This window comes from Arvicola amphibius, chromosome 8, assembly GCF_903992535.2.
Source record: "Arvicola amphibius chromosome 8, mArvAmp1.2, whole genome shotgun sequence".
In the NCBI taxonomy this organism is placed as follows: Eukaryota; Metazoa; Chordata; class Mammalia; order Rodentia; family Cricetidae; genus Arvicola; species Arvicola amphibius.
This window is the reverse complement of record NC_052054.1, coordinates 116,970,819-116,982,349: the sequence shown is the minus strand read 5'-3', so window position 1 is coordinate 116,982,349 and position 11,531 is coordinate 116,970,819. Positions and strand designations below refer to the sequence as shown.

The following is an 11,531-nucleotide window of genomic DNA, read 5'->3' as shown; positions in this document are numbered from 1 at the left end:
GTCCTCCTGCCTGCCCCTTACGCCCGCAGGGAGGCACTTCCCGAGAGAACAACACGGAGCCTGTGCCCTCCACACGGCTGTTCCAGGTCCGGGGAACCAGTGCCAATAACACCAAAGCTTTTGAGGTTACAGCCCGGGCCACCTCCCTCAACTCCAATGATGTCTTCATACTCAAGACTCCATCCTGCTGTTACCTGTGGTGTGGGAAGGTGCGTGAGGGACCACAGGCCTCCTTCTCCATGACACCATGATGCGCAGGGGGTCCTGGGAACCCCTCAGTCACAGAGCAGATGGGGCAAAGGTGGGAGGCTTTCAGACGACCAGGTCCCACTGACAGGTCTACTGTGGTAGGCCGAGAGTCTTCTTTGTGTAGCTCTGGTCTCTCTGTGCCTCTCCGCTTCTCTGTCAGAATCAGTCTTTCTCATCTCTCTCCCTGCCTTGTCTCTAGTGCTGTCTCTCTTCCTCTGCATGAGGTGCATTCCCTCATCTCCTCTGCCATTCTTTAGTCTGTTAAGGATAGAGAAAAGTAAGAACTGTCCCTCGTGGGTGTGCTTGGCATCCTGGTCCAGAAGGACCCTCTCAGACCCAGGAGCTCTGGCAGAACGGAGCAGGAGGGAGAGGAGGTGGGTGGCACCGACGTTGGTCTCCCGCACGAGAACTTCCTCCCTCTTTTCCCAGGGATGCAGCGGCGATGAGCGGGAGATGGCCAAGACAGTCGCTGACACTATCTCTCGGACGGAGAAACAAGTGGTTGTGGAGGGACAGGAGCCAGCCAACTTCTGGATGGCCCTCGGGGGGAAGGCGCCCTATGCCAACAGCAAGCGGTAACATCCTAGCATCTCTTCTCACCCCCATGACCCCTAGCAAGGGCTCACTGCGCCATGCTTAGGGCCAGGCATGGGCCTTTCTGTAGAAAGAGGGTTTTCAAGAAGGCAGAGAGGGGCTGGAGAGATGTCTCAGAGGTTAAGAGCATTGCCTGCTCTTCCAAAGGTCCTGAGTTCAATTCCCAGCAACCACATGGTGGCTTACAACCATCTGTAATGGGGTCTGGTGCCCTCTTCTGGCCTGCAGGCATACACACAGACAGAATATTGTATACATAATAAATAAATAAATATTTTTTAAAAAAAGAAGGCAGAGGTATCTGCTTGAACTTGAGGAAGCAAGTGCCAGAGCCCACGCCTTGCCCCTAGAGACTGACACAGGCCCCCAGAATGCTGTGGGAGGACCCTCTTCCAAATGTTACTTTCTAAAGAATATCCAAAGAATACTCAAAGGCAAAAGTTCTGTACTATAGTTGCACGGGAAGAGAGACAGTGGGAGGATAGCAGGAAGAACTTTCTCCAGGACTGTAGATGAGCTTCTGGAAGAGATGGGCATCTGGTGGGAAGCCAGCCTTTCCATGGAAGAGCCCATCAACTCTGCAGTCCTTGTGTTCCTCACGTCTCTACGCCCCACACCTACCTCTGCCCACCCTACAGGCTGCAGGAGGAAACCCAAGTCATCACCCCTCGACTCTTCGAATGCTCCAACCAGACCGGGCGCTTTGTGGCCACAGAGATCTTTGACTTCAATCAGGATGACCTGGAGGAGGACGACGTGTTCCTGTTGGATGTCTGGGACCAGGTAAAAAGAGAGGTCTAAAAACTGACTTTCCCTACCCTGGTTCCCAGCACCAAAGGGCCCAGGGGCTTTGTTGCAGGGAAACATCAAGGTCTGGAGGCCCCAGTTCTTCCTCCTGGAGAGGGGAAAAGAGAGGGACATGCCCCGATCATCCCACAACTTCTTTATTTCCATGGAAGGAAGCAAGAATGTTGCTAGGGGTCTTGGGCTCTGGGGAAGCAGAGTGCCACATAGCCTCAGGCTATCTACGGAGCAGCTCTGGGCAACCTCATTTACAACACAGATGTAAAGTCAAGGCCCAAACAGGCCTTGCTTAAGGTCACTGGCTGAGTAGTGACAGATCTTCCTCGCTGGCATCAGCAATGAGCCAAGGCAGAGCCCGTGGACATGAAGAATGCCCCTGTTGCTCGCCACGCACCGACTGAGGGACCACTCTCCACAGGTCTTCTTCTGGATAGGGAAACATGCCAACGAGGAAGAGAAGAAGGCCGCAGCCACCACTGTGCAGGAATACCTCAAGACCCACCCCGGAAACCGAGACCCTGACACCCCCATCATTGTGGTGAAGCAAGGAAACGAGCCCCCCACCTTCACAGGCTGGTTCCTGGCTTGGGATCCCTTCAAGTGGTCTGTGAGTAGCCCATCAAGTCCTCACGGCTCAGCATACCCTCCCTCCGGGTGGCTTCATTGCACATACTGGTCGGGCATGATTATATAAAGCTTGTGATCCCAATGTTTGGGAGGTAAAAGCTGGAGGGTCAGACGTTTAGGACTATCCTTGGCTACCTGGTATGATGGGGGATAGCCTGAGCTAGTTGAGACCCTGTTTTACCTAAGGCTTGTAGACACAGCGGATGAGACATGCCTGTGTTCCTAGGACTTGAAAACGGAAACAGGAGGATTTCAAGTTCAAAACCAGTCTGAATGACATGGCAAAACAAAATCAAAAACAAAATAAAACAAAAAAGGCTGTGAGTTTAGTTTAGTGACAGAGCACTCTCCCAGCATGGACAGAGCCCTGGCAGCATGCACATATGGAGGAGGGGTGGTTTAGTGAAATGTTAATTAATCTTAATCAATAAAAACCTAGAGGCAGATAAGGGGGTAAAAACCTGGACGGTCGGGAAAACAGAGGGGCCGCCACCCATTGCTTTCTTCCTCTTTGTTCTTCAGTCCAAAAAAAAACCCTGAGATCTGGTCTCTATCTCCCAGGTGATGGGATGAAAGGCGTGTGCCACCGCCACTGCCTGGCTTCTGTTAACTAGTGGCTAGCTCTGCCCTCTGATCTCCAGGCAAATTTCATTTGTCAGAACACAAACCAAATAACCCACAACAGCGAAGTTATAGTGTCCTGCCTTTGTGTTGTGCAAAGCTGTGGGAGACTGGTTAGAATGAAAGAAAATTCAAGACTCAGTTCTTGACTGGGCACAGTCGTGCTCAGGAGCAGCCACAAGCAAAGGACGTCCCTTCATAAGAACTCCTTCAGGGCTGACCCCGAGAGTCCGCAGTGCCAGCCCAGGACACGCCTGCTGCTCTAGAGGACAGACTCCCCTGGCTCTAAAGTCTAAGCAAAGTGGGCCGCATATGTGCTCTTACTGGGGACAGTGTGTCAGGCCTCCAGGGGTTACCTGCTCTGCCCCTCCTCCAAGGCTTGTAGTTCTGGATGTTTTAAATTGCCAGAACAGATTGATTTTAGGGGCAGAGAGCTTAATTTCCTCAAGTCTGCTGCCCCTTCCTCCCCGCCTTTTCTTTTCTCTTGACTCTTGTTGAGGGGCCTGTTTCATCTTCGGGTAAACATGTCTCCCCTGACCCCACATGTGTGTGGTGTGTGTGCTTGGACATATAAGCACATGTGTATATGTGCATGCATGCACGTGGAGGCCGAGGTTCATATCAAGTGTCGTGATCATTCTCTTCTTTGCTGAGGTAGGGTTTCCTTCTGAACCCAGAGCTCATCGGTCCACCTAGTCTAGCTAGTCAGTCCCTGGAGTTCGGGGTCCCCCGTCTCCACTTTCTGAGAGGCTAAGAGGCTGTGGTTACATACAGAGAAGCTGTTACACCTACCCAGCTTTTTTTCTGTGAGAGCTGGGGATCTGCACCCCATTCCTCATGCTTGGGAGGCAAATGCTTTTACCCACCTAGCCATCACCCCAACCTCAGGTTAAGCAAATCTGAAGGCAGCAGCGTGGATTCCTGGCCTCACCATCACGCCAGCCCCTGACCCGACAGGCAGTTCAGGTGGACTTTCCTTCCTCTTGTTTGTGCTTTTCTCGCCCTCATTCACTCGGCAAACATAATTCACTTCGGGAGCTCTGATGTGTCACTCTGGGTGCTAGGCCCTGGGTCTTGTGTATGGAGGAGGGTCCTAAAACGGTCTTTCCCTTCCCTGTCCTCTGTTGGGGCTCCCCTTAAGTGCCCCAGGCCCCGAGTTTCCCAGAGCCCATCCCTTGTAGGCGGGATTTCAATAAAGCCTGTGGCTATGTGCATATTTCCCTGACCCTCATAAGGGGTCAGGGAAGCACATATTCTTCTCTATTCTCTTGTCCAGCTGAGCAGGGACAGATCACCCACTTTGCCCTGCTCTTTCCCGATATTATCCCCTTTGGCCTTGTTCTCTCTCCGTCACTAGAGACGGCCTTGCTCACCCACTCACTCACTCACTCAGAACCACTTCCTGCCCCTCTCCCAACTTCGTCTCAGGTCAACCTTTTCTCCACCTTTAATTCCTCTGCTGAGATGGGGTCTGATCTGTTGTTTGCTTTGCTTGCAGAACGCCAAATCCTATGACGACCTGAAGGCTGAGCTCGGAAACTCTGGGGACTGGAGCCAGATTGCTGATGTGAGTATGGGGGTGTCATGGCATGGGAGCTGGGAATGCTGAAGACACCCCCATCTCCTCCCTCTTTTTGTGAAAGTCCTCGTCTTTGTGTAACACCCATGTCTCTCCATTTCCTAGTAAAATGGCCTGCATTTTTTTTTCAAGGCAGGGTTTCTGTGTAACAGTTCTGGCTGTCCTGGAACTAGCTCTTGTAGACAGGCTGGCCTCGAACTCACAGAGATCTGCCTTCTTCTGTCTCTCGAGTGCTGGGATTAAAGGCGTGCGCTACCACCACCTGGCTCCAAATTTTTTTTTTGCCACCCATGAGACAGAACCCCTGGGGTTCTAAAGAAAGAAAGGGGGGCCCCCATGTTGGGCGCCAAGTGTAGCGGCGGTCGGAGGAATTTGGAAATAATCAAAAATAGTCCTTTTAGAATAAATCAGTTTTAATAAAGGGAGAAAAATGGGATAAACTTACGCGAACCAAGAGGAAAAGGGAAAAAAGGGCCGGCCTACCCCAAATCCGGTTCTTTTAAAGGTATCCTCCGCCCCTGGGGCGGCCACGCCCCTCAAACAAGGGAGTGGTTAGCCGCCTCAACACCCCCCCAGTGATGCATGACTATAGTTGCAGAACTCAGGAGGCTGAGACAGGAGAATGTAGAAATGCCCAGACTCAAAATAAACAAAAACACCCAGAAACAAAATTAGCAAATTTTAAGGCTCTATTCCAAAATATTCTGACTCCCAGGAGTAGCAAGTTTTTGCTCATTCATGTGTATGAGATGTGTGTGTACATGTGCGTGTGCATGTGTGTTCACATGTGTGTGGAAGTCAGAGGCCGATGTGAGTGTCTTCCCTGATCACTCTCCACTTTATTACTGAGGCAAGGTCTTCTTGCAAGCCCGAGTTCTCCAGGTCAGCTGGTATAGTAACTGGCTTACCTCTGGGATCCTTGGTCTTTGCTTCTGGAGTATGCTGTCACAGTATGCTGCCACCGTGCTTGGCTTTCATGTGGATGCCAGGGACCCAAACTCCAGTCCTCATCCTCAGCCCCAGACTCGGCATGCTTTACATGAAAGTCCGAGGTGGTCTGGTGTACCACCTGGGGAAACTGTGACATCTGTAGGCACCATCACCCTTGGGCCACTTCTCCAGGCAGAACGATGTGACTCTCAGTCTTTCTGTCATTTGTCAGAGGTGTGTCTAGCCTGTCACAGGCCCACAGAAGAAACAAGGCAGAGATAGCTCTCACACAATCAGAACCTGAGAGCAACTTCTCAAGCCCCTGAGGGTAATCCGCGAGGACATTCCCACCTCCTCCAGTCACAGGCTGAGGACGCTGGTGATTCATTAGCCCTTTCTGGTGGACAGCACAGTGTTTAGAAAGAAGAGCTAGGTCAAGGCTGAGTGAGTTCATAAATGACAGTTTTACAACAGATATGAGAGAAAGGGTCATAAATGTCCAGGGAAGAGTAGATGTCACACTCCAGAGGAAGCCATGGAGGGTTAGTCATTGGACAATCATCCTGTTCTAAATAGTTTAGGTCAGATGCAGAGTGCTAGGTTATTCTAGCTTCTGGGTCCAACCCAGGGAGATGTGTTTAACGTGTGTGTGTGTGTGTGTGTGTGTGTGTAACAGGGGAGGGGGTGGACAAGGAGAGCTCTCCTGAAGAAGGTCCCCTAGAATGGAGAGCATCTCAGTATGGGATGCAGCCCTGTGGCTGCTGACATGTTTTCTTGTTTCCTAGGATGTCATGAACCCCAAGATGGATGTGTTCACTGCCAGCACCACCCTCAGTTCTGGTCCCCTGCCCATCTTCCCCCTGGAGCAGCTCGTGAACAAGCCCGTGGAGGAGCTCCCTGAGGGTGTGGACCCCAGCAGGAAGGAGGTGAGTGGGCCATGCCCAGCAGGAGGAGGACCCGTCCATTTCATTGGAAAACCTCATCGACCCCAGACTGTGCCCTGAAGAGAACTGGTGTACACACCTTCATGGTAGCCTTATCCCCCCACCCTCCGAACAGGGCAGAGAAGCCCAATTACCGCTCATGGTGACAATGGGCGGTGCTAGGTGCAGCCAAGGCACACGAGCCTCCTGTGTGGGCATCAGGAGCATTATGAGTCAGAGGTCACCTTCTGAAAGGTGACAGGAACCCAAGTTATGGGAGCAAAGTGAGGTCGTCCTGGAGGAGCAGCAGCAACTGTGAGGGCAAGAGGCCCAGGGAGGAAGCACAGGAGCACAGACACTGGGGAGAGCGGCAGGGGCACGCCTTCGGGGACCTATGCTGGCTGAAGCAATGGAGGTCAGATAGTCATCTTTTAAAGTTTAAATTAAAATTTTATTTGTTTTGGATAGGGTCTCACTATGTAGCCTGGGCTGAATTGGACCAACCTGGCCTTGAACTTGCAGTGACCCTCCTGCCACTGCCTATAGCAGGCACTACTAAGTCTGCTTTTTTTGTTTTTGTTCTTGTAACTAATTAATTACTTTACTTACTTATTTGAGACAGGGTTTCTCTATGTCCTGGAACTCATTATGTAGACCAGGTTAGCCTTGACCTTAGAGAGATCTCCTGCCTCTGCCTCTGCCTCGTGAGCACTGTCACCATGCCTGTACTGTTTTTGTTATTTCAAAAAGTGTTTTTTAGATTTATGTATTTATGTTTTGCCTACATGTTTGTATGTGTGCCACATGCATATCTGTTGTATGCAGACGTCAGAGGGTGGCATCAGAGTCCCTGGGATGAGCTACAGATGGTTGTAAGCAATGACATAGGTTCTGGGACATGACCATGTGTCCTCCGCAAGATCAGCAGATGCTCTTCTGAGCCATCTCTCCAGCCCTTGATTTTTGTTTTTCTGAGACAGGGTTTCTCTGTAAAGCTCTGTGGCTATCCTGGAATGTGCTCTGTAGACCAGGCTGGCCTCAAACTCAGAGATCTGCCTGCCTCTGCCTCCCGAGTGCTGGGATGAAAGGCGTGAATATTTTTTTTTTTAAATAATGGATACAACATGCATCTTGTGAGAAAGGGGAGAGTAAGATTTCAGACCTTGCGGGGAGGTGGTGGCCCATTTCTTTAATCCCTACCTCTGGGAGGCAGAGGTAGGTGGATCTCAGTTCAAGGCCAGCCTGGTCTACAGAGTTAGTTCCAGGACAGCCAGAACTGTTACACAGGGAAACCCTGTCTTGAAAAAAGAGAAAAAAAAGTGGCGTGGTGGGTCTCAGTGAAGGCAGCAATAGGGTAATGGAAATGTTGATGAATCAACCTCAGGGAGGCAGATATGGGCATGAATGAGGCTGGGAATCAGCTGGCAGGCCTCCAGAGTTCAAGAGCAGGGCCTATGAAAGACACAAGTTCACTGGGATGGGCAGTCCCTGTCATCTAGCTGGGGTCAGAGTCCAACAGTCTTGTTATAGCTGAGAATCAGCCTTCCGGGGCCTGGGAGGGCCCTGTGGATCCGTGTGCAGAGCTGACTGAGTTCAGATAAAAGTAGGGGAGGGGATTCCAGTAACAGACCTGGTCTCCAGCAGCTGCTCCTACCCACTGATACCCTGATTTACTCCATCCCAAAACAAGGTGCTCTACTGCCCTACCTGGGAACTAGGAAGGTTCCCAGGAGCCTTATGGAGGAAATGCTGAGCCTGGGAGGCAAGCCCAATGACAGGGTAGGGAACAGGGGCTGTGACACCTACCTGAGCTTGAAAGGCATCTGCAGTGTTTGCTAAGACAATGCTCAATGCAGTCACTCTGGAGTCAGAGATCCCCTAGGACAACTCCACTTGAGAACAGCCAAAGACTTATACTAGGCCTTGCACACACCATGCAACCAGAGCTCTCCTGCCTATACCTTGCAAGCTCTGGGTTACAGGAATGCGCCACCACATCGCTTTCCCAAGCCTTTTAAATTTTACCTTGTTAATATTTATTATTTATTTATTTACTTACTTTTTGGTTTTTTGAGACAGGGTTTCTCTGTAGCTTTGGAGCTTATCCTGGAACTAGCTCATGTAGATCAGGCTGGCCTTGAACTTAAAGAGACCCGCCTGCCTCTGTCTCCGGAGTGCTGGGGTTAAAGGCATATGCTCCAATGCCAGATCTCCAATTCTTTTTTTGGGGGGGCGGGGGCGGGTAAAGGGTCTCACTATGCAGCCTTGACTGTCTTGGAACTTACTGTGTATAGACTAGGCAGGCCTTAAACACTTGAAGGTTGAAATTAAAGGCATGCCTCAAGTTAGGAACCTTTAATCCCAGCACTCAGGAGGCAAAGGCAAGCAGATCTCTGAGTTTGAGACCAGCCTGGTCTACAGAGGGAGTTAAGAGTGACACAGAGAAACTCTGTTTTAAAAAACCAAAAAAAAAGAGAAGAAAAGTAATAATAATAATGTGTGTTGTGTGCAGGCGCCTGCAGAGGCCAGCATAGGGCACTGGGTGCCCTGGGGCTAGAGTTATAGGTAGCTGTGAACTGCCCAGCAGGGGTGCTGGGAACTGAATTCAGTCTTCCAAAAGAGCAGCAAATACCAGAGTGCTGAGCCATGTCTCCAGACCTAGTCAGCCTTAAAAGAGGGGGGAGGGGATTAAAGACGTACAATGCCACCATCTGACCTGCAGTAGGTTTTTCCCATTTGTTTATGGTAGTCATGCATCCTCCCATATACATTAAACCATCTCAAATTATTAGTTTAAATGCTCTGCAGTTATGCTGTGTTGTGCAGGGGCAATGGCAAAGTATGCCTACATTCTGTAGTTTTTTTTCCATCTGTGGTTGGCTTACTCATGCATGTAGAACTTATTATTACTGAGAGCTGACTATTCAAATCAGACTTCACGGTTTTTTCTTCGAAGGGCAAGATTTTTATGGAGGAGTAACAGTTCCCTGAGGAAAGGGAGGGCTCCTTGCTTGCCCCAGATAGCAATGTGTGTGTTTGATTGCTGCTTGCTGTGTTCATTAGGACCACATCAAGACCTGCTTCCAAGCATGGTTAAGAAGCCGGGAGGTGCTGGTGCACGCCTTTAATCCTAGCACTCAGAAGGCAGGTGTATCTCTGTTAGATTGAGGTCAGCTTGGCTTTCAAAGCAAGTTCCAGGACAGTCAGGGCTGTTATTATACAGAGACAGCCTGTTGCTAGAAGGGCCTTGAGTCCTAGGACAGCATTAAAAGCTTGATCTATTCATGCACAGGCAGACACTGCTTGCTTTGAGTCTAGATTTGAAACTACTATTTGATGAATCATATAACTTTTTAAAACGTGTGTGTGGGTGCCACAGCACATATGTATGGTGGTCAAAGGACAACTTCAGGGTGTCATTTTCTACTTCACCAGGTGGGTTCCAGAATCAAATTAAGGTCCTGAGGCATAGCAAACAGACACCTTTATCCACTGAGCCACCTTGCCAGCCCCCACATATTTTTGAACTTATGAAATTTTGAAATTATGTGTATATGTATGTGTAAATGAGTTTATGACGTGTATGTACATGTCCAGAGGCCAGAAGGTGGTGTAAGAGCCTCTAAAGTAATCGTTCTCAATCTTCCTAATATGATCCTTTAATACAGTTCCTCATGTGGTGACCCCCAACCATAAAATTGTCATTGCTACTTCCTAACTAACTTTGCTATGAATTATAATGTACATATTTGATATTCAGGATATCTGATATGTGACCCCAAGATAAGAACCTTTCTCTAGAGCTACTTATACAGTTGTGAATGACTATCCCATGTGGGTACTGGGAACCAAACGCCTATCCTCTTTAGAAGATCATTCTGAATTAGCCTCATGAATACTTTTCTTGTGAGACTCCCCCCCCCACATACATAAATGGCTCATGTCTTTAATCCCAGCACTTGAGTACTTGGGAGGCAGAGGCAGAGGCAGGCAGATCTCTGACTTTGAGGCCAGCCTGGTCTACAAAGCTAAGACTGTTACACAGAGAAACCCTAACTCAAAAAAAACAAAACAAACAAACAAAAAAACCAAAAAAACAAAAACAAAACGAAAACAACAAAAAACCGCACAGCACTCTCCTAGCCAGGTGTGGTGGTGTACACTTTTAATCGCACTGCTCAGGAGGCAGAAGCAGTTTTACCTCTAAGAGTTCAAGGCCAGCCTGGTTTTCATAGTAAGTTCTGGACCAGCCAAGTCTACATAGTGAGACTCTATTTCAAAGAAAGAAATATCTTCCATTTGGAGCTAAGAATACAGCCCTGGGTTTGAACCCAGCAGCATAAGAACTGCCTGGTAGCAGGGAGTTCAGGCCCCAGCCTGATCATGAGGCTATCTCAACTCCTACGTTAGAGAAGGAGTTGAGATCTAAGATCTGACTTCAAGACTAGCATGGCAGAAGCCTGGTTGACTATGTGGCCTTTTAATCATGCAGCACTTCCCCCTCCCCGGCTCACGAGTGCTAGCTTTTGTTCCTCCTTTGTTTGATCATATGTCACATCTGTGTGAGTCATCCAAGCAAACCCAGGGGAAGACTGACCTTTGCCCTCTGATCCTCTCCTAGGAGCACCTGTCCATTGAAGATTTCACTAAGGCCTTGGGGATGACTCCAGCTGCCTTCTCTGCTCTACCTCGATGGAAGCAACAAAACCTCAAGAAAGAAAAAGGACTATTTTGAGAGTCACGGTTCTGGCTGTTCAGCGGTCCCTACCCTGTCTGTGAAGGCTGTATTCTGCCATTACTGGTTTTAAATCCTATGCCAGCTGAAAATGTCCAATTGTATCTGTGAGCCAAGTGTGATAGTCCCTTCTGTTTATAACAGTGATCTCCTTGAGAAAGATGCAGCATCCCCGTGGAGCCCTGTTCTGGCGTCTGCTAAGCTGGACACCCACAGGGAAGCACGAGAGGCAGGTGCCATCTCACTCCTCCTTCACACGTTAACAGGACAAAGGCAAAGCTTAGCTAAGGGCAACTCTGGGCTTGGATGCTCTTACCCAGAAGTCTCTGCAAAGCTTCAGACTCCTCAGATGACATCAGAAACATGGGTTTACTACAAGAAGTCCAATCAGAAGCCAACAGAAGGTGATTTCCACTTAAAACAACTGGTTATTCAGTGCCCCCAACAATGTGTCCCTTTAAAGAAATAA

General features: G+C 49.4%; 1 protein-coding gene across 1 annotated transcript in view; it reads left to right on the top strand.

The window, feature by feature from the left end:
- The window catches only part of Vil1 (villin 1), a 29,598-nt gene extending 18,425 nt beyond the window's left edge, over positions 1 to 11,173 (top strand). Inside the window, exons 14-20 of the mRNA XM_038339951.2 lie at positions 30 to 209; positions 679 to 824; positions 1,482 to 1,626; positions 2,066 to 2,254; positions 4,394 to 4,462; positions 6,190 to 6,330; positions 10,949 to 11,173. Coding sequence (XP_038195879.1) covers positions 30 to 209; positions 679 to 824; positions 1,482 to 1,626; positions 2,066 to 2,254; positions 4,394 to 4,462; positions 6,190 to 6,330; positions 10,949 to 11,062 — 984 coding nt within the window. The 3' untranslated portion in view covers positions 11,063 to 11,173. The remainder of the gene's footprint in view (positions 1 to 29; positions 210 to 678; positions 825 to 1,481; positions 1,627 to 2,065; positions 2,255 to 4,393; positions 4,463 to 6,189; positions 6,331 to 10,948) is intronic.
- Positions 11,174 to 11,531: the final 358 nt, after the last annotated feature.